At 51.3% G+C, this 27,754-nt stretch overlaps 1 protein-coding gene across 3 annotated transcripts in view; it reads right to left on the bottom strand.

Annotated features, from left to right (window-relative positions):
* KIF4A (kinesin family member 4A) overlaps positions 1-27,754 on the bottom strand; it is a 286,675-nt gene that overhangs the window by 69,806 nt on the left and 189,115 nt on the right. For all 3 annotated transcript variants that reach the window (XM_085608378.1, XM_085608380.1, XM_085608379.1), the window contains exon 27: positions 2,858-2,974. In XM_085608378.1, the coding sequence (XP_085464504.1) occupies positions 2,858-2,974 (117 nt within the window). The remainder of the gene's footprint in view (positions 1-2,857; positions 2,975-27,754) is intronic.

Below are 27,754 nucleotides of genomic sequence, written 5' to 3'. Positions count from 1 at the left end.
AAAGACAGAAAACTGGGGTCGCCCGGTGCAGGGCGGTGGCGCCGGGCCACGTTCCGGTCCACCGGAGGAACTGTGGAGGGCTTGGACCAGGTGCCCCTCAGAACGTCAGTGCTTCATTGAACGGCAGCAGAGGCTCCGAGGAGCTCGCTGGCGGTTGAAGCACTTCAGTGAGGAGATTAGTCCTCATGACCACAGCAGGCAGCTCTAGCCAGAGGTCTTCGGCTGCCTTGCGGAGCACCACAGAAAACGTAGCACCTTCCTCCGAAGCCACGGACGGAGGAGAGATGAAGCCAGTGTCAGGGGAGGTATCAAGACCACTGGCATCCCCCAGTTCGTCTGCCCAGTCCTGAGATAACTGGCACTGCCGTGCCAGAGGGCCCTCAGACCCCTCCCAGTCGTCTCCGTCATCAGATTCCTGGTATACAGGTGGAAGGATCGAGCCGGGCGGAAGATGAACCTGTCACCCATCGGCGTCGGATACGGCGCCGGGCCCGGACCGGGACTAAACCAGGGAATGGTGTCGTCCGAAGGCGGCACCGGAGAAGGCGGCGCCGGTGGAGGGGTCGTATGGACGACCGACATCCAGGCCTGGATCCCGCAGGGGTCTGCGGTGTCGGGACTGGAGATGACGACTGCGCCGGGGCAGGAGCCACCAGCGCGCTAAGCCTCCAAGTCGAGCCTGCGGGGCCCAAAGGCCACGAGGAAGTCTCTGATCTCTGCCGGAGTCGAGTCAGACCCAGGGACCAGAGGGTATGGGGTCGGACAGAACTCCTGCGGCTCCGACGAAGACATGCAGGGGGTGCCACCCGAACCCTCAGCCGAGTCGCGAGACCAGCGAGGGGAGCCAGAAGAGCGATGACGCCTCTTCGACTTCTTGCTCTGCTTTGACTTACTGGAATGCGAAGACTTCGACCCAGACGAGCGGTGATGACCGCGGCTCCGCGACTGGTCCCTCGACCGGGACCTTGAGCGGCGCGGAGCAGACTGCCGGATCTCGAGCAGCTTGCGGGACCGTTCCCGCCTAGCCTTCGAGGTCAAGGCCCGGCAATTGAGGCACGACTCTGCATCGTGGTCGGTCCCAAGGCAATAGAGGCACCGGTGGTGGTGGTGATCCGTGACCGACATCAGTCGGTGACAGGCGTCACAAGGTTTGAAGCCAGGCATCCCTACCTGCACCAGATTCGAGGTCGGCTGGCAATGGAACCAAAAAGAGTTCAAAAAAGTTTAGTCAAAAAGTGACTAAAAGGGTATGCTCTTCCCGGTTCGGCGCGGAAAAAAGAACGGACGTCAGCGCGCGAGGGCGGCGTCTAAGTACTCCAACGTCATCCCAGCGAACACGACGCCGACGACGGACGCGGTGCCGCAGACGCCTAGCGGCGCGCAAGGGTATTGCTGACGAAAAATCTTTCAGGATCCAGCCTGACGCCTGGGGATATTCTAAGGTGAAGAATCTAACTAACTTGTTTCTTTCAGATTAAAAAAAAATGTTTTAAATCCCACAGACTAAAGATAAAGGCAGTTGGAGAAAACTGCAAGGGGAGGGCGAATGGGCTGCTAGACCAGCAGGGGTACAGGTTAGATAAATATAAAATATCTGCAGCAGCTTCTCTCAACTCTCTAAACGGTAGTTCACTGACATCACACTCCGCCACTTTGAAACTTGGTACCAGGAGGCATTATCTTTCTCAATATGTTCAGGGTTGCACTATGTATACTCCCTTAGACTAGATATGGGGTTTATTGTTGAATATTTTTTGGAGTGGGGGGAACATCTTCAGTTGATTTTCAGATCTAGAATATATGGTCATGGAAGATGGAACAGCTTTTGCTAAGCCAGACAAGATGTTCTGGCCAAACACCCTTCCACTGGCATAGATGTAGTAACTGATAAACGTCCGTGCATACAACTCCAAGAAAATGCAGACCACCATTGATGTCAGAGGAAACCAGATCAATAGGCTTCTTCCTAGACAAACAGTTAGCAATAACTGATTGAGTGTTCAAAGTTATGACATCTTCATTGCCTTGCAAAATCTGTACTGCCCTGCCCTTATATTTTCTTCCCAGCTCTGTACGTTTTCCCCCTCCAGTGAACTAAACCATAAAAGGCCATTGTGGGTTTTTCCTCCTGTGAACTTTTGACTGTGCGCGGCTGAACACGGCAGTTCTGAAACCAGTTCTTTGTTGGAAGGATGAATGTAAAATGCCAAATCATTCAATGGAGCTGTAGTTTCCCTGGCAGACAGATCTAATCATTCCTTGCAAAGATCTGCAACACTGCAAGCGGCGTCCCAGTTTTGAGAGTGTGTGTACATACACACACTTACGCTGAGCAGGTTAAAATTGATGAAGTACAATGCATTACAAGGGTGCATGCAATTGTAAAGAAACATCTTAAATGTTATGATTCCCACAAGCAGATTGATATATTCACACTTCTGAATATTTTTGAAGATTTCATGATCGATTGGGAGATTCAACCTGAAGGTACACAGCCACATGCTAACTAGGGCACCATATACAACTTTGGACTTTTTCAAAGAAGTTTCGCAGTACTACTTTGAGATTGTGATACACAAGTAATAGCAAGGAGGGCTAGTTCACGAGAACATTCTTAAAATCCTACACCCAATGACTGTGACGGACTACAAGGTGTAGGTGAAGGCAGATTTTGTAAAACCACCTTCTCCACTTAACGAAGGATATAGCAATCTAAGGAGTTCATCCTATAGAATGAAAATCACTATAAACCGTTGCATATGGTTCATAATGCTCCTTCCAACATGTGCCTTAATACAAACCATCATTAAATGCAAATCTAGAGGCTTTATAACTCAGAACAGAGTTCATGCCTTACCCTTGGAGGGATGTAATCAAAAGGTGAATCAGGGGACTCCGGACGGGATCGCATGATGGAATTCTGAAGAAGGCCATAGAGTTTTTTACCACTAGCCACTTGCAAAAGTGATAGTTTCTGGAAGAAAAACAGATGTACAAGGCTAAATGTGTAATACAAACACGTTTCACAATGCAAAAGACAGATGAAAGCTGGCAGACATCCACAAAAACTGTTTAATCTTGCGAATTAACAGTTTCTCCACTGTACTTGTGTAAATCTTTAGAAAACCACCCACAACGAAGACACTGGTACATTATTTGGATATGCAAGTAATTAAGAAACCAGTTTTCTAAAAATGCAAATTATTTTTAAATAATCTTAGTAACTGGCTCACCATATACTATACCACAAAGGGGTATAGTGTGTAGTGAGTCCAGTGGTTCTCCGAAGGTTGCACAGAGGCTACATAGACCACACTAATGCTCCTTTTTGGGGTAATGTGGGCGAGCAGTTCGGCTTATCTGAGGGTTGTTTTAATGCATCTTGTACACAGTGGCAATAAAGGAGTCTCCATGAATAAATCGGAGACCTATTTATAAAAATAGTTATTTGGTATATTTATTTACTCAGACCACAAAACGTTCAAACAACCAAGTCTGTTTTAAATAGAAAGACTTTACAGTTTCAAAAGTTTACGCTTTGTGGAATTTTCAGTCTTTGCAATGTTAACCTATGGGAGGAAAACAATGCTGTTTTGTAGGTGTAGGAAAGTGGCTCTGTATTGAATATGCTACTTACCAGTATGCATCTGTTCTTGGCATGTAGGGCTGCTGACATTCATATCTGTGCATAGATCGCCGGCTAGTGTTGGGTCCGGATGTTTGCACGTTGTTGTCCTGGAAGAGTCTTCGAAGTATCCTGGGATAGGTGACTCCTCCCCTGGACTACAGTGCGCATGGGCATCCTCTCCATCCTCAGATTGTTTTTCGCCATTGTGGCAGTGATGGAGTAGATACAGAAAGTGATGACCATGCTATACAGGAATTCTGAGAGCTGCAGCTGCTACAGGCGCCGGGGAGGAGGGTGGGCGATATGAATGTCAGCAGCCCTACATGCCAAGAACAGATGCATACTGGTAAGTAGCATATTCAGTTCGAGGCATGTGGGCTGCTGAATTCATATCTGTGCATAGAATACATAGAAGTACCTCCCATTAGCGGCGGCTACCAGTGCCAGCTGCAGCGGTCTGAAAAAGTTTTGAGAACAGCCTGTCCTACAGCTGCCTGCTGTTTTGAGTGTACATCTACACAGTAGTGTTTGGTAAATGTATGTATAGTGGACCATGTGGCTGCTCTACATATATCATGCAAAGGAATGTTTCCCAGGAAAGCCATGGAGGCCCCTAACTTACGTGTTGAGTGGGCTCGTGGGGGAATCGTTAATGTGCGTTTAGCTTTTTGATAGCAAATTTGAATACTTTTAACGATCCATCTGGCTATACCTGCTTTGGAGATGGCGTTACCTTTGTGTTGTGGGGCAAAGGCAACGAAAAGTTGTTTTGTTTTCCTAAAGACTTTAGTCCTGTCTATATAGTACATGAGGGCTCTCTTTACATCCAGTGTATGGAGTGCTCTTTCTGCGACAGTTTGTGGGTTTTGAAAGAAAACAGGCAGTTCAATGGTTTGATTCATGTGGAACTGCGATATCACCTTGGGCATGAATTTGGGGTTGGTACGTAGTACGACCCTATTGGCGTGAACCTGTATGAATGGCTCTTGAACGGTTAGTGCCTGGAGTTCACTAACTCTCCTCAAAGAAGTGATTGCTACTAGGAAAGCTACTTTCCAGGTGAGGAATTGAATCTCGCATGAGTGTAGAGGTTCAAAGGGTGGACCCATCAGGCGTGCGAGGACCAAGTTGAGGTTCCACATTGGAGCTGGTGGGTGGCTTGGAGGAATTACTCTTTTGAGTCCTTCCAAGAATGCTTTGATGGCAGGCACTCTGAATAAAGAGAGGTGCTGCCTGTTCTGGAGATAGGCTGATATTGCGGTCAAATGGACACGTATTGAGGTGTACGCCAGATTGCATCGGTATAGGTGTAAGAGGTAACAAATTATGTTTTGGATGGATGTGTCTAGCGGGTTAATGTCATTATTATTGCAATAAATGACGAACCTTTTCCATTTGGCTGCATAGCAAGCTCTGGTAGTGGGTCTTCTAGCTTCCTTAATGATGTCCATACAGTCAGGTGGCAGGTTTAGGTAGCCAGATTGCCAGGTTCAGCTGTTGCGGATCTGGGTGCTGAATCTCTCCATGGTTCTGCGTCACATGCGTGGGTTTGATCCGCAGCCTTTGATGCGGCACCACGGAAAGTTCGAGAAAGGTGGTGTACCATGGTTGGCGTGCCCATGTTGGAGCAACTAGGACGAGTGTCAGTGAGTGTTGTCTGAGTTTGCGTGCCACCAGCGGTATCAATGGTGCAGGGGGAAAAGCGTACGCAAATCTGCCGGACCAGTTCATCCATATCGCATTGCCCTGCGACTGCGGATGTGGGAACCTGGCGGCAAAGCTTTGGCATTTTGCGTTTGTTTGTGGCGAATAGGTCCATCTCTGGATGACCCCACTGTTGGAAGTACGGTTGGAGTACTGACGGATGTAGCTCCCACTCGTGCATCTGGTGGCTGTGTCTGCTGAGCAGATCCGCCATCTGATTGTCCTTGCCGGGGAGGTGTTCCGCCATGAGGAATATGTTCTTCTGAATGGCCCACTTCCACATGCTCTGAGCCAGATGAGACAACTGTGGAGAGTGTTCCTCCCTGCTTCTGTATATAGTACATGGCAGTTATGTTGTCCGTCCGGATCAACACGACTGTTGCACAAGTGTACTTTGAATGCTTTCATTGCCAGGAAGATTGCCATCAGTTCTAGAAGGTTGATGAGCATCTTCTTTTGCTGTATTGTCCATAGTCCCTGCACTGTGTAATTGAGTACATGAGCTCCCCATCCCTGGAGAGACTCGTCCGCTGTCAGTATTATTTGTGGAACAGGCTCTTGGAACGGTCGGCCCTTGCAAAGGTTTTGTGGATTCCACCAATGCAGAGAGTTGTATGCCCGACCGCTCACCAACACTAGGTCTTTTAGTTGCCCTTGAGCCTGATTCCATTGACGTGCTAAGCACTCCTGAAGCGGGCGCATATGTAGTCTCGCGTGTGGGACTATGAAGATGCAGGAGGCCATCATGCCTATCAGCTGCATGAACACTCGCGCGGGAAGGGAGTGTGGGGGTTTGAACTTGGAAATGAGCATTTGCATGCTGTTGATCCTCACTAAATTTGGCTGAGCTGTGGCTGCCAGAGTGTCTATGGTCGCACCTAGGTACTGTTGTACGTGTGCGGGTTGGAGATGGGATTTCGGGTAATTTAGTGAGAACCCCAGACTGTGAAGAAGGTGAATGATGCAGGACATGTGGCTGGCACATTGCTGGGCTGACTTTGCCTGAACAAGCCAGTCGTCCAGGTAAGGGTAGACGTGAATTTGTTGCCTCCGTAGATGTGCAGCCACCGTAGCTAAGCACTTTGTGAAAACTCTGGGTGCTGTTGTCACGCCGAAGGGAAGAACCTTGAATTGGTAGTGCTGCCCTTGAATAGTGAACCTGAGATATTTTCTGTGTGAGGGGTGAATGGGTATGTGGAAATACGCATCTTTGAGGTCCAGCGTGGCCAGGAAGTCTCCCTGTTTGAGCAGCGGGAGGACTTGTTGTAGGGTGAGCATGTGGAAATGCTCGGAGAGAATGTAGCGGTTGAGGGGTCTCAGGTCTAGTATAGGTCTGAGTGACCAGTCCTTTTTTGGGATTAAGAAGTACAGGGAGTACACCCCCGTACCTTGCTCGCGGACGGGCACGACCTCTATTGCGCCTTTTTCCAGCATACTTAGCACTTCCTGCTGTAATAGCGCTAAGTGCTCTGAGGACATAGGACGGTGTTTTGGTGGTATTGTGGGTGGAGTGGAGGTTAATTCTAGGCAGTAACCGTGTTTGATAATATCTTTGACCCACCTGTCCGTGGTGATGGAGTTCCACGTGGACAGGAACCTTTGTAGCCTTCCCCCGACAGGTGTTGTGTGGTCGGGAGGAAGGGAGAGGGCATCACTGTTTGTTCTTGGGGGAGGACCTGGTATTGCCGTATCCGCGTCCTCTACCCTTTGTGCTGGAGCCACGATATCCACCCCGGGTGTTTTTATCGTAAGTACTTTGTGTGTTGCCCTTGTTGAAGGTTTGCTGTGACCCCCGTCCTCTACCTGCTCCTCTATTTCCGGGGCGACGAAAGGAGCCACTCCGAAAGGACTGTGTTTGGAGAGCCCCCATGGACTTTGCAGTGTCTGTGTCCTTTTTAATTTTTTCTAGGGTGGTGTCAACCTCTGGTCCGAACAAGTAGTCGGGGTTGACCGGCTGATTGAGGATGTTATTTTGAACCTCAGGTTTGAATCCGGAGATTCGTAGCCAGGCGTGTCGTCGTAACATGACGCTGGTATTTATTGCTCTAGCAGCTGTATCTGCGGCATCCAGTGCACACTTAATGGATGCGTTCGTGAGGAGTTGTCCCTCCCTGATGAGGATCTCTGCTCCCTCTTTGTATTGGTCAGGGAGATGTTGGAGTAGGGTTTCTAATGTGTCATAGTGGGCGCGATCGTAGCGAGCTAGGAGCGCCTGGGTATTGGCAATACGCCATATATTAGCTGCCTGTGCTGCAACCCGTTTGCCGGAGGTCTCTAGCACCTTGGACTCCTTGTCCGGGGGAGGAGCTTCGCCAGTACTCTGAGTGCGCCCGTTTGCGAGCATTAGCGACTACAATGGAATCTAGAGGCAACTGGCCTCTAATGTATGTAGGGTCCACAGGCGCCGACCTATATTTTTTGTCGATCCTGGGGTTTATTACTCTTGCCCTAGTGGGTTCTTTGAAAATGTCCTTTGCTGGTTTAAGGACACCTTTCAGCATGGGTAGAGTTTTGATCTTCCTCTGAGGATGCGAAAGTATCCATTAGAAAATCGTCCTCGATTGTGTCAGAGTGGAGTTGCACACCATGATTGGCCGCAGCACGTTCAATGAGGGCGTTGAATGCGGCAGTGTCCTCTGTGGGAGACGTTTTCGCGCCATATAGCTGCGTGTCCTGTGTATCCATAGGCGCACCCGGGTCTACAGGGTCATCCCAAGCCTGGTCAGGGTCCTGTTGGCCTTCAGGGTCCATCTCTCTGGGGTAGGGGACATCGTCACCCATGTAGTCCTCCAAAGCATCGGTTTCGGAGGGTGTCGGAGAGAAGGGCTGTGGATCTAGGTAAGAGGTATGGAGACGTTCGTAAAGAACTGGTTCCGAATCCTCTGGCAGCTTTTTATTTAACGGGATCCGGTAGGAGTCCAAAGGCAGCTCGGAAGATATACTCCGCTTCTGGAGCATAAGTCTGCCGGTGTCGGCATCGATGATGTGGGACGGTGACGTCTCCGTAGGAGAACGTTCGGCAGGTGTGATCCTAGTTTGGGTGACACGTGTCCTGATTTCAAACAATTTGGGTGCCGTGGATGGTGGCAGTCCAAAAGTGATGTTGGGTATTGCTGGAGAAGCTTTTTGAGCTTTTTTCGGCTCGGAGCCAGACGTGTCCTGGAGGGTTGCCTTTTCTTTGATGCGTTGCAAGGACGCTGCAACTTGACGAACCTGTAACGCCGACGGTTCTTTGGCACCGAGCGGTTCTGCAGAGGCAGGCGTGGACTTCTTCGGGGCCACGGGGTCATCGAGTCGAGGAGAGGTAGTAGCTGTCGACGACGTCGATGATTGGGCCTTCGGTGCTGCTTTCGAAGCGATGTGCGACGCAGCGGCCATTTTGACCTTCGTGGCCGGAGCCGAGTGTTTCGGTGCCAGGGGCCGAGGCAGCTTGGCGGTACCGATGGCCTTTTTCCGTGTGTCGGCGCCGACGTCGGCTGCTGCGAGTTCGGCACCGAAGTCCCGTTTGGTGCGGTCGGTGCCGACGGGTTTGGCTGGCGTCGAAGGTGTAGAGGGCTTCGATCCGACCAGTGGTAGTTTCACTTTCGGTTTCTGTGGACCCGATACGACTTTCGGTTTCGTTCGAGGAAGGGAACCCAGTCATTTTGGGCACTAATGGCTGTCGCTGAATGTCCGAGGCCGGGCCAGATGGCGGGGCCGAAGAACTGCGGGATAGGTCTTGGGTAAGGCCCGAAGGCGATCCCTGGACCGGAGCCATTGACTGACGCACTGGGATATCCTCCGTCTGTACGGGTAGGCCTTGCTCGTCACCGGAGCTACTTTCTTCAGCCCCTAAGGCCTCATCGTAGTCTCCTACCTCGGTGTCGGCTTCTTCTCTGTGAAAGAGTTGTTCTTCGACGTCTTCCGATCCGGAATCGTGTTCGGAAGCAGGGCTGGAGGGTAGGTTCTCCACGCCTTCCACATCTTCGTCCTCTGCGCTGAAGATGTTGGTCGGGGCCGGTGCCGCTTGCTGCGCTTCAAGTCTCGCCACTCGTCGATAAGAGAAAACGCAGCGACTGTGAAAGAAGGAGCCTAGCACTTGTTCTTTTGATCCATGAGGAACAAAGGCCCTAAGGAACCCTACAACATGAGAACGGTAGAGCATACCGCCTGAACATACTCCGTGTGGGTTGACAAAAAATGAAAGCAGGGGACAGTCCGAAGGTGACCGAGGAAGGACACGAGCCGCAAGGTGACCGAGGAAGGACACGAGCCGCAAGAGAAGGCTTGTGTGCGTAAAAAACACAACACTGTGTACCCTGTAGGATATGTGACAACAGAAGAGTTACCGTGGAGCAAGCTCAGGAGGTAGGCATGCAGCCAAATGTACCAAAAGGTGCCGCAGTGAGTGTGTAACTGGCAGGGCCAGGAACACATAGGGGACAGTATCCCGAAAGGAAAGAGCAAGATGGCCTAATACTAGGGCAAGCAGAATCTAGAATGCAAGCCCCTTTCAGGTGTGTATAACCTACGATCTATTCAGTAGGAGACATGAAATCTGCCACTTAAACGTGAATTGAAGAAACGTTAAATAGGAGATAAGGCAAAGACCTAAGCCTGTTGCTGAAACGCACACTCCGCCATACACCAACCCCATTCCCCAAGCAGGAGAATGTGGAGAAGTTACTCCTTGAGAATTAAGAAATAAGCAGAGGACAGGAACGAATGAACCGGACCCTGCGTTCTGCAAGAAGCAAGGAACCGGAAACCTTGCTGGGGAAGGTCTTGGGCACTAGAAAGCCCTAGAGCATGCATGCACCAAGAATGTAACTAAATACAGAAGATACCGTTCCAGAACTGACTAGAGGAACCTGCCCCCCCCCCCCCCCCCCAGGGGCGCATGTCCACCTGTAGACCAGCATGATGTGCACAGCGAGGCTGTAAGAACACGCCCGGAATGAACAGGTGTGACAAAACCCTGAATCCAACATCGGGGAACGGACGTCCATATGGAGGCGGGGATGTGTCAGGGACCCACCGTAGACAACCAATACACCACCCCTGGAGAGAAACCAAGCCCATGGATCTCACCAGATGAGATATCCTGCAATAGTAGGAAGAGTCAGCTTGCAGCGAAAGTTCCAAGACAAGGAAGAGTAGCAATAGAATTGCAAACAAATACCCCACATTAGGTACGGCACCACCCTACAAAAGAAGGGTCCCTCTTGAGACACTCTTAGGCAGAGGCTCAAACGAAAGGCAACACAGTCATCCCGCTGTACCAGAAGGAAAGAAAACGGCTGAACAGCCACACAACTGAACATCAGTAACCCACAAAGGGCAACACAAAAGAGTGCCGTCACGTATTCTAAAATTCTCCAGGAGGATTATCTGAGAAGTTGGCCCGATATATGATGTCACTAGTTCTAGTGTACACCTTGTATCAGTCCAAACAACCCTTATGGTAATTGGTTGTAAAGTCAACCTTATAGGCCAGCTATCCTAGTGGTAGCATGGACAACAGCAGTCTTAGGCTAAACTCTGTATGGCATGTGAAGCCAGCTGTTATACCATTTGCAACCCCTTGAATACCAAATGAAAGGACACCACAACAGATATATATAAAAATAGAATGTATTTATTCTAGTCAAAATACCCTCAGCACTCTTTATGAGATTCGAGGTAAGTACAACACAGTCTTATTTAAGCATACGTAAGTCACACAGGTAAGTAATACAGTTAGGCCCTAGGGGCCACGCAAACCATATACTAAGTGGTATGAGAACCACTGTCACGAACACAGGTTAGGCCTAGGGAATCGCTGGGGCTACACGATCCTATCAGTTGCTAGGCAGTGGGAGGCACACGGGATTCAGGTGCAGAGTGGAAACACTCACGCGTAATGCGTTAAAGTCTATAGAAATAGTAGTGTTTAGAATTAAAGAGTTTTAGGACACTTCAGAAGGAGCTAGGAGTTAGAGACTTGGAAACTAGACCCTAGGATAGTCAATACCCTTGTGAGCACCGGTACTCAAGTTACCTAGCCCACGGGCTGCGGGTGCATAGGTGTGAACTTGCATCGGATATCGTCGTCGACTCCTATGGATATCTGAAGAAAAGATGCTGACAGGCAGTCAGTGAAGAGTGTCCGGTGGATTCCAAGGATGGAATCAAGAAGGATACCTGAAAGCAGAGGGGACAGAGTCTAGGTCACCAGCCAGCAGCCGGGAAGGAACCAGGCAATGTCGTGAAGATGCAGGTGAAGTGAAGCTTGTCGCAGCAGCCACGGGTACCAGGAGGCGTCGAGGACCACCAGGAGGTGAGCTGTCCCACGAGGGCTCTTGCTGTCGGCAGCGTCGATGTCGAGTTGGGACACAACAAGCCTTGGCAAGCGCAACCCACGCAGAATGAAGGATTCGCTTCTGTTGCAGACCAGGAAGGCCTGAGGTGCTTCTCTTTCACAGGGAAGCAAGGGCCAGTCTGGAGGAGCCAAATCAGCGGTGGAAAGTCAAAGGTTCGTCGTTGCAGAGGTCACTAGCCAACGGGCAAGCAACCGGACAGACGCATCGAGCAGGAAAATGCAGAAGGGCCCCACGCAGAACTCGTGGAGTGTGGAGGGCTGATCTTCAGTGCAGATGGTGCTCGGGGTTGGGGCTTCTCAATCTCCAGAGCACAACTTCGAGGATGCCTCAGAAGCTGCGCTGGAAGCAAGTAGCCAATTTTCACAGTTAGCCGGTCCCACGTCTCTCGTCGCCTCCACTGATCTCAGCTTTGCTGAGAATGTGGATCAGGGTCGGAGAAGTCTGGAAGTCAAGGCGCTGGTTGGGCTCTGCAGTCGGTTCCTCGTAGAACGTTGAGCAAAGCAAACGGCAGGTCGCTTGATGGTGCCTGTTTGCACAGGGTGGCCACTCCTTGGCCACAAGGGAGATTCTTCAGTCTTCTTCCGTAGTCGAATGTCGAAGGTCCAGAGTTTCTGTTCAAGTTTCAGTTATCAGGATAATCCAAAGTCCTTGGGACTCAGCTCCCACTCTTATACTAATCTGGGGGGCTGGGTTACCTGCTAGGTCCCTCCTATGGGTGGGACCAGGGAGGGGGGTGGTTACACCCCCTTCCCTTTGTCCAGTTTCACGCCAGGATTGGGGCTGGAGTGCCCCAGCACCGGTTTGAACTGGACTATGCATGGGACACCTTGTGTGCCCCAGGCAGTGTCTCGTTTTATTCATCCCTCCCTGCCCCAAAACACTAAATCCTGTCTAGGGTGGTGCTAGCACCTCCCAAGGCAGAAAACCTATTGTCCAAGCCGCCCTCGCTGGAAGGACTCCCAGAAGCAGGAGGTCAGACTTGTGTCTGTGGCAGCAGCATCCATTTTGTGATGCTGGGGCTCTGGTTAACTTTAACCGGGTAAGTAGGTTACAACATGTCTTCTCCCTCTAGAAGGGAGGAATACTATCCTCATCGCCAGAAATGGGGTGGGGGTATTATTCCAAAGTGTTAGACACCTTACACGACATGTTTTGATAAAGCCAAACCATAGTTACCATAACCGTTTAAGATTATAAGGCACTTTAAGAGCATATGGTATGCGATATCATAGAACAGCTATAAAAACATGGTCCCGAAAGCTGCAGACAGGCTCAGCTCATGCTAGAGCACCATCTCACATGTTACCAAGCACTCTGCATTCAGGATTGTTAAGGCCTGCCATTGGAGTGACTAATAGGTTACCCATGTGTCTATATATCAGGTAGGTATAGGAATACTACACCTAAGCAAGGGGTGATTACACAACCTTGCCCCAGCTGAGTGATCAGCCAGTTGTGTCATAATGGAAGGCCAGGCCAGGGGTGGCATAATACATGCTGCAGCCCCTGGTAGGTCTAGGGTACACCTATGCCCTGGGTACCTAAGGTACACTGTACAGGGCCCTAGAAGGTGATCCTTACCAATTGGGTTATGTACCTAAAGTACATAGTGTGAATTTAGAGAGAATAGCTGGGCTGTGGGTCTGATTAGCAGGCCCACAGCCACATCTAAGTCGAAAATCAGTGAAGCAAAAGCAAAAAGTGGGGGTGAACATAGAAAGCAGACCCTACTCTCCTACAGATTAAAACCTGGGAAGACTATCAACCATGGACAGGAGTCGTCGGACCGCAGAGTCAGCATGGGAGTCAAAAAGATTGAGCCCATCAAATGGCAGATTCCCTAAGCCGCTCCTGAATATGCTGTGGGAAAACACCATCGCACAACCACGCATGGCGGCGCAAGCCAACCGACCTGGCCATAGCACGACCTACCAAGTCCATGGTATCCATGGCAGACAGAATTGAAAAATGCGCCATTTCATGACCGTCACTGATGATGCGGACCAGATCGGCACGCGAGCTGCCTGGGAAGGAGCTGCTAGACAGCGTCCCGAAAGGCAAAAGTAGCCCGAGTGCAAACACACAAAGTGTTCAAGAGACCGTAGTGCCGAGCTGGCGGATGTAAACACATCACAGCCCCATGACTCCAACCACCGAGACTCCCGAGTGGGAGGGTGCAATGGAATCGGAGTGGTAGAGAGAGCTGCCTGAAGCACAAGTCAGTGGGAGCAGGCCAATGGCAATGTGCTACAGCATGAACCACGGGGGTTCTCCGAACAAGGGTTTTGCCCATGTCCCGAGAAGGATGTCAAATAATGACTCGGCAAACTGCAATAATGGCTCCACGTTCCCCACGCCCTGGTGGAGAAGTTCCTGCAAAGGCTCTGAAGGCCTAGAGACAGAGGGCGGCTGCATGTGTAAAATGGCTGCAGCCCTGACAAACGTCCCACTAGCCTCCGATGCACCACGAGGTGGTGACAGCAAGGTACCAGTAGGGGACGGACGCAAGCTAATCCGGCCAATCAAATGAAACTCAGCAAAAGGAGTAGGCCAATGCCACATCTGTGTGCGCTCCGGAGAGTGTTGAAGTGATTCCGGAGGCGGTGAATCCACCGGGAGTACATCCTTCACCAATAAAGTCAGAGATGGTACTGGCATTTAACGGTGTAGAGGTGACGCCAAGCCGGCGTAGTCGACCTCCGAAAAGGCCTCGACCGCCGGAGTCGATTTGGCACTGGCGACCTCCGAAAAGGCCTCAGCTGCCAGTCGAGCCGGTGAACTCCAAAGAGGTGTCAGCCGGTCGGAGTCGGACCGGGACCAACTCTACATCACCCGAGGTGGAAACCTGTGGGGAGAGAGTGCGCCGAAGCAATGTGCACCGCGCCGCAGCCACCTCCAGCGATGTCGCAGGGAGCCCCGGAAGGCTGTGCGCTGGCGCTAAGGAAGGGCTAGACACCATGGGATGTCCCTCTGTGCCGTGTCCCGATGATGCGGCGACTCTGGAGTCCGAGTCAGTGCGCTCGGTCGGAGCAGAGGGCGAACTCTCCTTCGGAGTCCCGACCTGAGACCCTACCCAGCCTGGGGGCCCCAAAGGAGCGCCAGGGAGGGGGGCCAATGCATGAAAGGACTGCAGAGCCCCGCAGTAGTCCTCCATCTGAGGACGAGTAGCCCCGGCACCCGGAAAAGCGGGATATGCGGGGTCCGACTGCTGGGAGCCGGATTGTGTCAAAGACCTGAGCTACAGGCCCCAACATGTCGTCAGCGTGAAGCAGACTGCTTTTGAGACTTCCTTTTGTGCTTACCAGGAGGTATGCGAAGGATGGCAATGGTCCCAGGACCTGCCCCCAACAGGAGCAACGTCGTGCAATCGCCGGCACCGTGATGACTATTCCGCCGGAGAATGAAACCAGTGTCGTGAGGAGCCAGTTTGGGACATCCGCGCAGACAGCAGCTTTATGCGGTGTTCCTGCAGGGCTTTGGAACGCAGCTGTTGGCAAGCGTCGCACTCCACGGAGTCGTGGTGCTCGCCCAAGCACTACATACAAATTGTGTGGGTCCGTTGCCGACATCTAGTGCGAGCAGGACCGGGACGGCTTGGAGCCCGCAGGCATCGAACGCACTGTTCCTTCACGCAAAAAGGGCATTCAGAAAGCCTGGAAATAAAATAAACAGACTAGAGGTATTACTCTCCCGGATCCGTGTTAGGACGCAGAAAAGACCGTGAGCGGCTTATATGGCTCCATTGACGTCACTTCCGTGGGAGACATCAGGACGGACCCAAGTGGCACCGCCTCCCGGCGTGCAGGGTTATTGCAGGGGAAAAGGTATTTTCCTGATCCAGTCTGACACCTGGGGATATTCTAAGTTAAGCAATCTGCGGCTAGATGTCTATCAGATTGTAGTATTTAAGTGGCTCCCTCAGATCTACGACGACTTTAGAAGCAAGAACATAGCCTGCAGCAGAAGGCAACTGCCTTGGCCCCCAGCCCTACTGGCTCCTTCGATGAAAACTGCGATCAGTCTTGCAGCGCAACCTCTAAAACCCCTGGGATGACTTGCCTTCAGACATGAGACCAGTCCATTAGAAACAGACTCCAAAGACCGCGGATCCCAGAGGATCCACAACGCCAGCCCACTCTGCACCTCACATCCACGACCAGAGTATGAGTTGCTAACCTGTGCAGTGAAGTCTCCCTGGCGATCCGGAACTTGTGTCCAGATTTGGCAGACGTCTCCTACCTTTAAGGTCATTGCTTGCAGTGTGAATCCAGAGGCTGCCCGTGGCAAGCTTTGGTAAGAAGATTCAGATGTCCAAAGGCATCCCTGCACCCAAAACCACTCCTACATCAACTTGCCTCTGCAGTCGCTGGTCTTTCTGCAACTTCCAGAGCTATGCCTGGAGCTTCTTTGCAGTCAAGAAAATCCTCTAAGAAAAGCACTGGGTGACCGAGGTCTCATTTGCACCCTGCCGCCTCTGTGCGGCTGGTGGTATGTGTTTCATGCTGCTTTGAGGCCCCACCTGGTGCTTGTGCTAACCCCCAAAGTTTGGCCCCTGCAACCCATTTAGTTACCGCCAAACAGTGTGGCTCCAGGCACCCCCTGTATCCATTGAAAAGCATTAGGTCTAACTCCGCTTTTGACCTCTGCACCCGGCAGCCCTGTGCTGGTGCAGTTTTAGGACCTACCTGACCTCTGGCTGACTTTTGGCTCCGAAGAGTAAAATTGCCAGTTCGATACGGACATTGTTAGCTGCAATTCTGTTTTCCCAATAGGAAACATTGGACAGTGCAAAAGTTTGTCGATTTTTGAGTGAAAAGTAGTTTTAATTAAAAACACTTACATTATTAAGGCCAGAGTCTTAAAATAAAGTATAACTTTATAAGATTGGTCTGGATCTCTTGAGTTGTCTTATTGAACATGTGTGTGAAAAAAATGTCTTGCACTCCGTATTAGGCCCAAGGCTGTTCGCCGACCCTGCAACTACTTGAGCACTGTGGGTTTTTTATTGGGCCCTGTACACTTTTGGGGAACTCCTGGATTCGGTGCACGGTATTACCACAAAGTGATAAAATATACAGAGCCAGCTTCCTACATGTGCCAATTGTGGAAACAAAGGTAAAGTTTTGGGAAAGAACACGTGCTGGGGCCTGGTTAGCAGGGTCCCAGCACAAACTCAGTCAAGTTGGCATCATGTATCTGGCAAAATGTTACAGGGTAACCCTGCAAAGAGCGGCACCTTTCTACAGGGGACCCTTGCCTTCATCTCCAAGAGTTCAAAATCTTTTCAAATCCTTAACCCAGAATTGGTCTCCCCCTCTGCAGGGCCAGACTAGGAACCAAAAGCAGTTCTGGCAATTTTGTGTGACAGTGGAAGGGGGAGGGGTTTAGGGGGGGACTGCCAGTGTGAAGCACTACTGCTTTTGTTACTGAGGGAGGATATTGAAGCTCTGCTACAAAACAGCTCCCAGAAACAGTCCCCACCACTACAAAACAGGTCCCCACAGTCACAGCCTCCTGGGGAAACACTTTATGCCCTCTCTCTACAGCCAGTGTGGTCCTGCGCCTCCCCCTCTGAAAAATACAAAGACTGAGTGAAGCATTGCACTCATCCCTTAGCCAACTTAATGACTGCCGAGCTACATTTTTAAGAGCAGTGAACCTGCAGGACACCTCTATGGGCTGGCAGAATGTGTGCATTACAAGAAAGAACAAAGCTCAGGTTATGGTAGTCTATAAGCTAGTCCCAACTAACAATGGGGTGCTGCGGAAACAAAAGCCTCATCTACAGGGATGTCATCAAAAAGCAATGCTTTCTCCACCACAATTACAGATAAACAGATCAGCGTCAGAGCTGGCTGAGTTGGTAGACCCTGGAGGGACTTGCCTGCATGTTAGGGAAGGCCCGTTATAATCCAAGGTCGTAGATTTCAGCCTTATTAGGTCAACCATGTAGCATACTGTAGGTATAAATGTGACCATCAACATGGTCAAGGTCTCTCCAATGACAAGTACTAGAGAACTGAATTATTATGCCTGGGGAAGCATAAACTCTTTAAATAGAGCAAGAGAAAGGGGCCACTAAGAGTAAAATGGACCTGAATGTGATAGAATGATTAGGCTACTTCCACCCTCAAAACGCCAATTCAAAGATCTGTACGAGAACCACTGTCATGCAAGAAAACTGAACACCACTCCTAAATGAAGAATCATAAAGGGCAAGATAAGAATGCCAACAAGAATATTTGTGCTCACTCAAATCCTTAGCACATTTGCTTGCAAATGGTTTACTAGAAAAATGTGAACAAAGAAAACTGATGTATAATGCTCATATACAGACTTGTGTGCCGGCTAACAAGCATTTGTCCATTTAGCTCCCTATAACTTTAAAGTACAAGTTACTTACCTTCGGTAACTATGTATCTGGTAGAGACGATTCTAGCCGCAGATTACTTAACGTAGAATTATCCCCAGGCGTGAGACTGGATCTGGAAAATATTTGCCACAGCATCACTGTGCGCCGGGGGCGGGGCGACATCACGTGACTCAACCCAGGCGTCCGCGCACGTGACGTCAGCGAGGTCGCATAAGTCCCACCCCGGCGCGCTGACATCAGTTTTCTTCTGAAAACTTTTTCGCGCCATAACGCGGAGCCATCACCAACAAAACTGAGTATGGAATCAATGTGTGAAAAAAAATCAGTGAAACAAAAAGGAAAGAAGCAAATGGTGAGGAACACCATCATTAGGGACAGTGCCAAGCACTGCGTTACTGACAGTCATTGAAAGTAAGGAGCCGAGCACTGCTCTGAGAAGCAACCCCGCAAGCGCAGGCGATATCCCCCCTGGAGACAGGAAAACATGTGAAAAATGTCAAGGCAGACGACAAAGTCAGAAACCACAATCTGTAACAGTGAAGGGCGACAAGTCCAGAACAGAGGCGGAACGACAAATTATCCCAAGACAACACCAGCAAGGTGTGTCGTAACCCCTGTAAAAAGCTAAGGGCTGGGGCGCAGCCAAGAGACCCCCAACCCAGAGGATTGCAGAGGAGTCAAACTCCAAGCAATGAAAAATGAAAGGAAGATTATGAGTAGGCCCCACAGGGATGCAACAGTACATATGAACCTACCGACCAAGTACCAGAAAGAAGTGGAACAAATACAGAGAACGAAGCATTCCGCTAGGGAGGAAGAGAAAGAGCACCCACAGAATACAAATGCCACCCAGAGGGAGGCGAGAGCAGAAGACCAAGCTGAAGGGTCCTCACAGAACAGGAAGGAAGGGCGGGCCATGAAGGAATCAGCGGCTAGAATAGTCTCTACCAGATACATTGTTACCGAAGGTAACAAACTTGTACATTTGATAGAGACTACTAGCCGCAGATTCCTTAACGTAGAATAGATACACTAGCCATACCCATAGGGGAGGAGGGTCTGCGAAAGAACTCTACCAGCTTGGAAGAACACAGGGCCCAAACAGGGGATGTGTCATGGGGGCAGGAAAGACTGCCCAGCCCCCACTAAGCAGAAGTAAGCAAGAACAAGGAGAAGGGAAGGCCAGGAAACCACAAGCCTACCCGAGAAGCAAAGGGTGACTGCCAGAAATCCCAGAGGGGCAGAAGGCAACCCGCGAGTAAGAGGAAGAAAAGAACCCTCAAAGCCAAGGAAAAGAGGAGGAACGGGGACAGAGCCCGCCCCAGGAGAACACACACACAGCGAAGGGGACAGCTGAAGGGGTGTCTATCCCAATGCCGGGAACAAGGCCTGAACGGTCGAGAAGCGCAGACGTGAGAAAGACAGACGGGCAAAGTTCTAACAAGCAAGGGACAGAGCACACGCTGACACGGCGAGGCACAGAGGGGGGCCAGAACTACCAGGCGCACGCAGCAGACAGCCGGCAAACACTGAGCAGCTCCGAACAAGCCAAGTGCCAGACGAGGAGCCCCACCGGCCCCTGAATAGAAGCGGGCCTGCCCAAAGAGGAAGATACAGGCAGCACTGACCAAAAGCTGGCAACCAGAACACAGGAGAGCACCAGGAGAACCAGTCCCCTCAGAACACATGGCAGACGGCAGACATACCCCGCCGAAACAGTTGAGAACTAGGTGGAAACACCAAGACACGACACTAATCAGCATGACAAAGCTTGGTCCAGCGATCCAGAGGCGAAGAGGGAAGGCACCCTAAATAAAAAGGGGAGAGAGAGGGAGACCGCACCAAGCGGAATACTGTGACGCCAGGAAAACGCAGAGAACCTGAGAAGATATCCACGGCCGCCTAGCTTAAGACAGGGCTATACAATAGCCAGCAAATACCCCAGCTAGGGTATGAATCGTCCCTGACCAAAAACAGGGAAACATCTCTTGGGGAAAACCGCAGCAGAGGTCAACAACAGAAAGAAGTTGTGGGAAGCACCACAGACTGCTGACCAAGCAGCCCAAAAAGACACAAAGGGTCCAACCTGAGGGCCTATACAGCAGCACTTAACAGCCAAAACCCTCACCACAAACTGAAGGGCTGAACCAGCAGCCAAAAGAATAGAGGGGCCAACTGAAGTGCCCTGAAGGCATCCCAAGCCGCACACAGCACACAACAGGACAACCAAAACATAAGGCCCCAAAGAGAAACGTGGGATAACCGCGCCCCATAAGACCCCAGAGGAACGTCCAAAAGATTACGGAGGGGGACAGAGTCCTGCAAGGAGTCTCTAAATAGCAGAGTTCGCGTGGGAGTGAAACAACGAAGTCCCATCAAAAGGTAAATCCACAAGACGATACAGAACATTCTCCGGAAAGACACCATCCCGCAACCAAGCATGGCGGCGGAGGGCCACCGAACACACCATAGCACGGCCGATGGAATCAGACGTCCAAGGCCGAACTGAGAATGAATGTAGCTAACTCCCGACCATCCCTGCACATGGTGCCACAGGTCAGCGCGGGCATCATCTGGGGGGCGCGAGGCGGAAGGGACTCCGCGGAGTCCCACAGGTCGGAAGTAACCCTGGCCAACACACAAAGCGTGTTGAGTGCGCGCAGAGCAGCGCATGTGAAGGTGAAAATGTTACACCACCAGGAGTCCAGCCACCGGGCCTCCCACGACGGCGAGAGCAGCACTGAAGGCAAGGAAGAAAAAGCAGCCCACAGGACAGGGCACTGGGCAGACAGGTGGGAAAAGAGCAAACTTGATCTTGCTGAGCAGGATGGTGAAGGAGCGGGTGAGGCACCGGATTCCCCCGTGGCAGGGTGCCCTCAGAAGAGTTGTGGAGCGACGCTTCAAATGGGAGAGGCGGCTCGGCTCCCCTCCACCAGAGACCTGGTGGAGAACCTCCAATAAGTGGTCCGTAGGAAGTGGAGCAACCGGATTGCCCATCTGCAAAATGCCAGTGGCTGTGAAAATGGCCTGGACAAAAGCCCCTCGCCTCCGTAGGGCATCGTGGGGGGGGAAGCAACTATTCTGTGGGCGAGGGCTACAAGCTAAAGCGCCCGTTCCAGTGTCCTGCTGGAGGGAGAACAGAACAACCCCTGTAGGATGGTAGACCCACGGACGAGTGGGGGACCTGAGGGGCCTCTGGAGAGGGTGGAGAAGCCTGCGGGGCAGACAACTGCAGGGAGCGGAAGAGCGATTCTGGGGGTTGTGGACGTGGAGACTGCGTAGAGCCCACCCTGGAGTGCCGGAGAAAAGGCCACGATGCGGCGCCCAGTCTCTGGTGAAGAGGAGACAAGGAGACGACAGCCCTCCGGAAAGGAGGGTGCATCCGGAGAAGTCGACTATCCGACGATGGGGAGTCCACCACAGGCACCGGAGAGTCCTCAACCGGGGCCGAAGTGTCCACCAGGGGCGTAGAGTCGACCTCCACCACCTACCGCACCGGAGAAGTGGGGGGCGGGGTCGGAGCCGAAGCAGCCAATGAACGGAGCCGAAAAGGCGCCGGCTCGACCCCCGACGAGGCAGCCGCCTGCACCGTGGACAGAGAGAGGCCCCGGGAAGCGCCCCGGGTCCTGGCGTCCACCTGCGGCGCCGCCAGCGCCGGGGAAGAGAGCCGCTGACACCGGAGAGGTGTCGGCTCGACGTCCGGGAAGACAGCTGCCTGGCCAGAGGATTGAGGGGGACTCTGGGAAGAGCCGCGTGTCCCAGCGACATCCTGCGACACCGCAGAGAACCCCGCGGGGCTTTGCGGTGAGGCTGAGACGCCGTGTGCCAAAGAGGGGAACCTCGAAGGGCCGCACATAGACCGCACCACACCTCCAAATCCTGAAGCTGAGCTTCGCCACCAGCGAGTCCGCAGAAGGCCCCGCGCACGGAGAGGGATCTGCGAACATCGCAGGAAGGAGGATGAGGGGGGCCCAAGGAAGCCTGCAGAGCTGTTGCGTAGGCTGCAATCTGGGCCCTCGTCACCCCAACGCCAGGAAACGGCGGATAGGGTGGCGACGGGAGAGGACGCAAGTCCTGGGAGGAACTGGCGCCCTCTGCCGAAGGACAGGGTCTCGGTGGCAAGCTGTAAGACTTACCGGCAGGCGAACGACACCCATGGGGCCTTGGTGAAGGACTATGCCGCAGCAGGAAACAGCGGCCCCATGACCAGTCTGGGGAAGGAGACGGACGCTGCGACGAGACCGACTCGGACAAACGGGCAGACAGCAATTTCATCCGGCGCTCCCGCTGGGACTTCTGCTTGAGGTGTTGACAAGCCTCGCAATCCGTAGAGTCATGGTGCTCGCCCAACCACCACATACAAATAGTGGGAGGGTCCGACGCCGACATCTGACGTGCACAAGAAGCACAAGTCTTGAAGCCCGAAGGCATTGCACACTGTTCCCAACTCAAGGTCGCTAAAGAGGCCTGAAAACAGGCCAAGGAGGACACACTGGATCAGAGTTGCACGCGGAACAGGAAACTGGCGTCAGCGCGCCAGGGTGGTGTGAAAAAGTGCCATCTTTCTTGCATAGTATGCCCCCCACTTTTTGCTGAATGTACTTTGACTGAGTGTTCCCTGGGCTCCTGCCAATCAGGTGCCCAGGGCCTATGTTTCTTCCCTAAAAACTGTGCTGAACCTAAAACCCAAATTGGCAAACCCTGGCTACATGTCAGCCCCTGGTAAATGGTACACTAGGTACCCAGGGCCTTGTGACCAGGGAAGGCCCCTAAGGGCTGCAGCACTTATTGTGCCACCCTTCGAGGCCATGTACCCAGACACAAACACACTTGCCTTGCAGGCTGAGGGTAAGGGAATAGAACAAAACAGTCGACATTGCACACATCCTTGTGTGCCAAGCCACATCATACACTGCCCTGGCATACATCAGCCACCCCTCTAGCTGGGTGCCCGATGCCAGTGGTGTGGGTGCAGGAGCATGAGCCCTGTCCCCCTCCACAGCACCATGATGGCTACACTGAAAAATGAGAAGTTTGGTATCAAACTTCTCAGCACGTTAAACCCACACTGATGCCAGTGTGAGATTTAATGTACGATGCACGACAGAGGGCATCGTAGAGATGCCCCCTGAAACATAACCTACAATCCACGTCTTTTCTGAGGAGCTGCCTAGGCTGCCACACAGCAGACACGATGCTGGACCCCTGGGTAGAGAGCCATCCTCTCTCCTGGGCCGGCAACAATGCACATCCTGGGCGAGGTGCTAGGTCAGTGGAAGCTTCAATGGCATGCAGTCTTTGTGAGCTTCTCCAGGCCACTTGCTGTACTCAGCAACTGGCCCCCACCGGTTCTGACCCCCACTCTAGCGGGAAGAATGGTGGGAAACCCCAAGGAAGGACTGGGGGTGTGACAGCCTCTGCCAACCCCACCCCTCAGGCGGGGGAGGCGAGGTGAAGCACATCTCCGGGCTCTTGCCATCTTGAAGATGGGGAGCCCTGCCCAATCAGGTCTAGGCCACTGCCCCCCTCCCACAGGAGAGTGGCAGGATAGGGGATGTGTCCACCCCAGGGCAGCCCTGCCCTTTACCTACCTGTAATGCCCCTAAATTTCGTATTTAGGGGCACCCTGAACCTTCCTTCCTTCGATCCAGATTCCGAAACAGCAAAGAAGATCAAGAAGCAAAGATCAAGAAGCAAGAAGACCTGCTGTGCAGCTTCTAACAAGAGGAAGACACCAACTGCTTTGGCCCAAGCCCTACCGGTCTGTCGACCCTTGAACCTGCTCCTGCTAAATCCCGGCATCTCCCGTGGCCAGCAAGCTCACAAACCCCGGAGGACCTGGCTACCTTCTGACTAAGCATCTGGGACTCCCACAAGCAGTGGTACTGCTCACAGCAAGTAACTGAACCCTGGCATCAGCCAGGAACAGCAAACCCTGCACACTCTGCAGCTGCCAAGCCTGGCCTGTGCTGGAGTGGACAAAGACCACAAGGAAGTCCCCCCGGCGACTGACCCCGAATCAGCACCCAAGGACCCACCTAGACGCTTCTGACGCCTGCAGCCTCAGAACCAGGGACCACCCCCCCCCCCCCCCCCCCCCCCCGCCCAACCGTGATCAACAGAGGGTAAGATTTCCCTACACCAAAAGGCACCCCTGCGGCCCCCTGTGCCCAACTCGTGGGTACCTACCTACCCTCCAACTACCCAACTTACCTCTCGAAGTGGTGGTCGCACCTGAAGAATCTTCGTCCCCGAGCTGGTTCGTTCTTGAGCTTCTCTATTGCAATCCATTGAGCGCCCAAAGGCTCAAAAACACCCTGCACCCAGCTGCCCGAGTGGTCCTGGCAGTGAAACTACTTCTCTAACCTACTTCACCATTTGTCCTGAGCAAGTGACCAGGAGCCCAACTCCCACAGCCGTGTGGCCTACTAGCCAGCAGCCACCAACTACGGGCCCCTGCCTCCCATAGGATAACATTGGGCCTACCTCACTCTGCACCCGGCTGCCCCTGTGCCGCTGAGGGTGTAACAACTGTGCTTACCTGACCCTGGGAGACCCCGGAGTCTATGCCCAGAACATTAACTCTGCCAGTCAAGTACTTACCCAAAAGCCGATAACTCACTTTTCTTCCGTAGGGTAACATTGACTGGTTTCACTTGAGATTTCTTCTAAGTGTGGAGTTTCTAAACTTTCAAATATTCACCTAAAATCAACAGAGTAACTAAATTGAAAATACTCACCTGCTATTAGGAGAGATCCCAGTGCTGGATCTTGGTGCCCAGCACGGACCATGAAAAGTAATTACAACCATACTTACCGCTAACTCAATGTTCTGCCATGTTCTTCTGTGAAATTTTTTATGTTGATTTTTGCAAACTTTAAATATTCTTTAAAAACCGTACCAACTGTGAAAACGTAATTACTTACCCGTTTTAGATAGATGTCCCAGTACTGAGCCTAGGAGCCCAGCACTGGATTACAAAAGTAACGAGAAAATACTTTACCTGCTACTTGAATTTCCTTCCATAGGGTAACATTGCCTGGTTTTTGCTGAAAAAGTTTGTAAACTTGCAAATATCCATAAAAATAAAAAAAAGCTGCCTGTATAACCTAAACACATTCTCTCAACTGCTTACAGGTGGTACACTAGTGCTAGATCCAGGATCCAACACTGAGCTAGAAAAAGTAACAATAACCCCACTTACCTGCTAAGTGAATTTCCTCCCATAGGATAACATTGGTGATTTTATTAGAAAAAGTTTGTAAGGGTCAACTTTTAAAATAGCAAAACATTGCTTAAAAATCACAACAGTAACTAAAACTAATTTACCCACTTGTTTCCAAGAACTGTCCCAGGACTGATTCTAGGATCCAGTCCTGGAGTTAGAAAAGTAATCCTAAAAGTAATCAATTGCATTTACTTAGAATTTCCCATTGAGCTCAATATATTGTTTGAATTGTGTTGCCAATTGCAACAAACTAACTATTGCATTCAAAAGACTATTGCCTATTGCAAAGTATTTAACTAAAGCATCTCATTCTGAGAAAGTATATTTTAATACCTATTGTCAGTTCTAAAATAAAACCATATATTTTTATATACAAACCATTGGCCTAGAGTTCAGTTCTTGAGTGTGTGTGTTTGTGTGAGACCATTTGCTGACTGAGTGTGCACAACAAATGCTTTACTCTGTCCTCCGATACTGCCTTACTGCTCGACCAAGCTACCACTTTAGAGAGTAAGGTTATATCTACCTTTAGCCTCTGCCAAACCTCTGGGGACTGTGGACTCTGTACACACTGTACCCATTTGGGAACAGGATATATAGAGCCACTTTCCTACATTATGGCAAAGTCATATCTTTGTAAATCATTTGACATTCATGGGCTATTTTCATTCTTTGTTCGGTTTAATAAACACGGTGGGTGGCAGGAGGGCCTTTTCTGCCCTTTTCTTGTGTGTTATCTTTTCCCTGGGACATACATTTGATATTTTTTAATTTCTAGATAGGCCTTGCCACTGTCCTCCGATACTGCCTTATTGCTCGACCAAGCTACCACTAGAGAGGAAGGTTATATCTAGCTTTAACCTCTGCTAAACCTCTGGGGAATGTGGACTCTGTACACACCGAACCTTACTTTGGTGCAGTATATACAGAGCCACTTTCTTACACACATCCGCAGGACGAAGTCAGGGCGGGGTCGCGTGGTCTGCCCCAGGCGCACAGATGCGGTCGCAAAAATTTTCCCGATCCAGTCTCACACCTGGGAATAATTCTACGTTAAGGAATCTGCGGCTAGTAGTCTATCAGATAATTTTACCAGCTGTTTCTTCCTCTATTACACATTAGGCCAGATTCATTTAGCAATGCTGTAGTTAGACAGGGAGCTATTTTCAGACAGACATAGAAAGCAGTGCAAAAGGCAAACCAAAATGCTCACTTGAATTTAGCAAAATATCACAGCAAATGAGCTACACAAGTATTAACTGCCATCAAATTACAATACTATTTTGTGAAATTAAAACACAAACCTGCTACCCTGTAGGAAGCTGGCTCTGTATATACACGATACCAAAGTAAGGTATAGTGTGCAGAGTCCAGTGGATCCCAGAGGTTTAGCAGAGGCCAATTCAGATTATTAACAGCTCTTTGTAGTAGTGTGGTCAAGCAGTTTTGCTCAGAGGATGTGTTAAGCATTTATTGCATTCAATCAATCAAGGACTGTTTGCACACACTACTCAAAAGAATCCAGACCTATTAGTTAAGTATTAAAAAAAAGTATACTGATGTTTTATTTCAGGAACCAGGCAGAACTTGGCATAGGTAGGTAACACTCAAATGCAAGGCTGTGCACACAAATACCATTGTGGATGAATTTGCAATAGGTACAGGTTTGTATTTGCTTTAAAAACCGTACAGAATACTCTGCAAATACTTTGGATTACTTTTAAGTTATATCGACTACTTCGGGTGATATGCCTAGATATCACACTATAGGTCCTACAATACAAAGGTAAGTAAGGCAATTTACTGTTCAAAGTGCAGTTACTTTTGCTTCATAAAAGAAAACCGCAACATGGGTTCCTGTGAGACCGGCATCACGGCGTTGCCCTCCCCATCACCCAGCCAACCTGCCACCACCCTCAAGACACGACATCTCCGACTCCGGCCGCCCCAGCCACCCAGATCCGAGGACCGGCCAGAGCCCTGACAGACTTGACACCCTACCACGCATGTCCGCCCGAGGGAGCGGGAACCCTCGAACCAGAGGCGCCAGCCCAGTCACACCTCGGGTCGCCTTCCCCGGGAGGACTCGATCGGCCACCAGGCCCCTGGGGAGCAGGCGCCTCCCCTGCCGAGCGTCTGGGGTCCCTCCCAGACCCACCTGAAAAGACCAAAGAAGTGAGCGGCAGGAAATCCCGCCGAACCCCCTCAGTCACCCCAGTCCCCCCTCTGCGAGGACTCCGGACTTCAAAGAGCCAGCGGAGTATAACAAGGGGTGCCGGAGAGACGAATGCAGAGAAGACCTGGAACCATCCGAGCCTGCTGACGCTGTCGCGGCTCCTGAACGCTGAAGTCACCTGGGCCTGCTGAGTGACTCGCGGCCTCTCGCTATTGAACCATCTGAGCCCTGCTGACGAGGTCGCGGCTCCCGAACCCTGAACCACCTAGGCCTGCTGAGTGACTCGCGGCCCCCAGCTATTGA

Source organism: Triturus cristatus, chromosome 5_2, assembly GCF_964204655.1.
Source record: "Triturus cristatus chromosome 5_2, aTriCri1.1, whole genome shotgun sequence".
NCBI classification, from domain to species: domain Eukaryota; kingdom Metazoa; phylum Chordata; class Amphibia; order Caudata; family Salamandridae; genus Triturus; species Triturus cristatus.
Note: the sequence above shows the minus strand (reverse complement) of the source record. Positions and strands in the feature narration are given on the sequence as shown.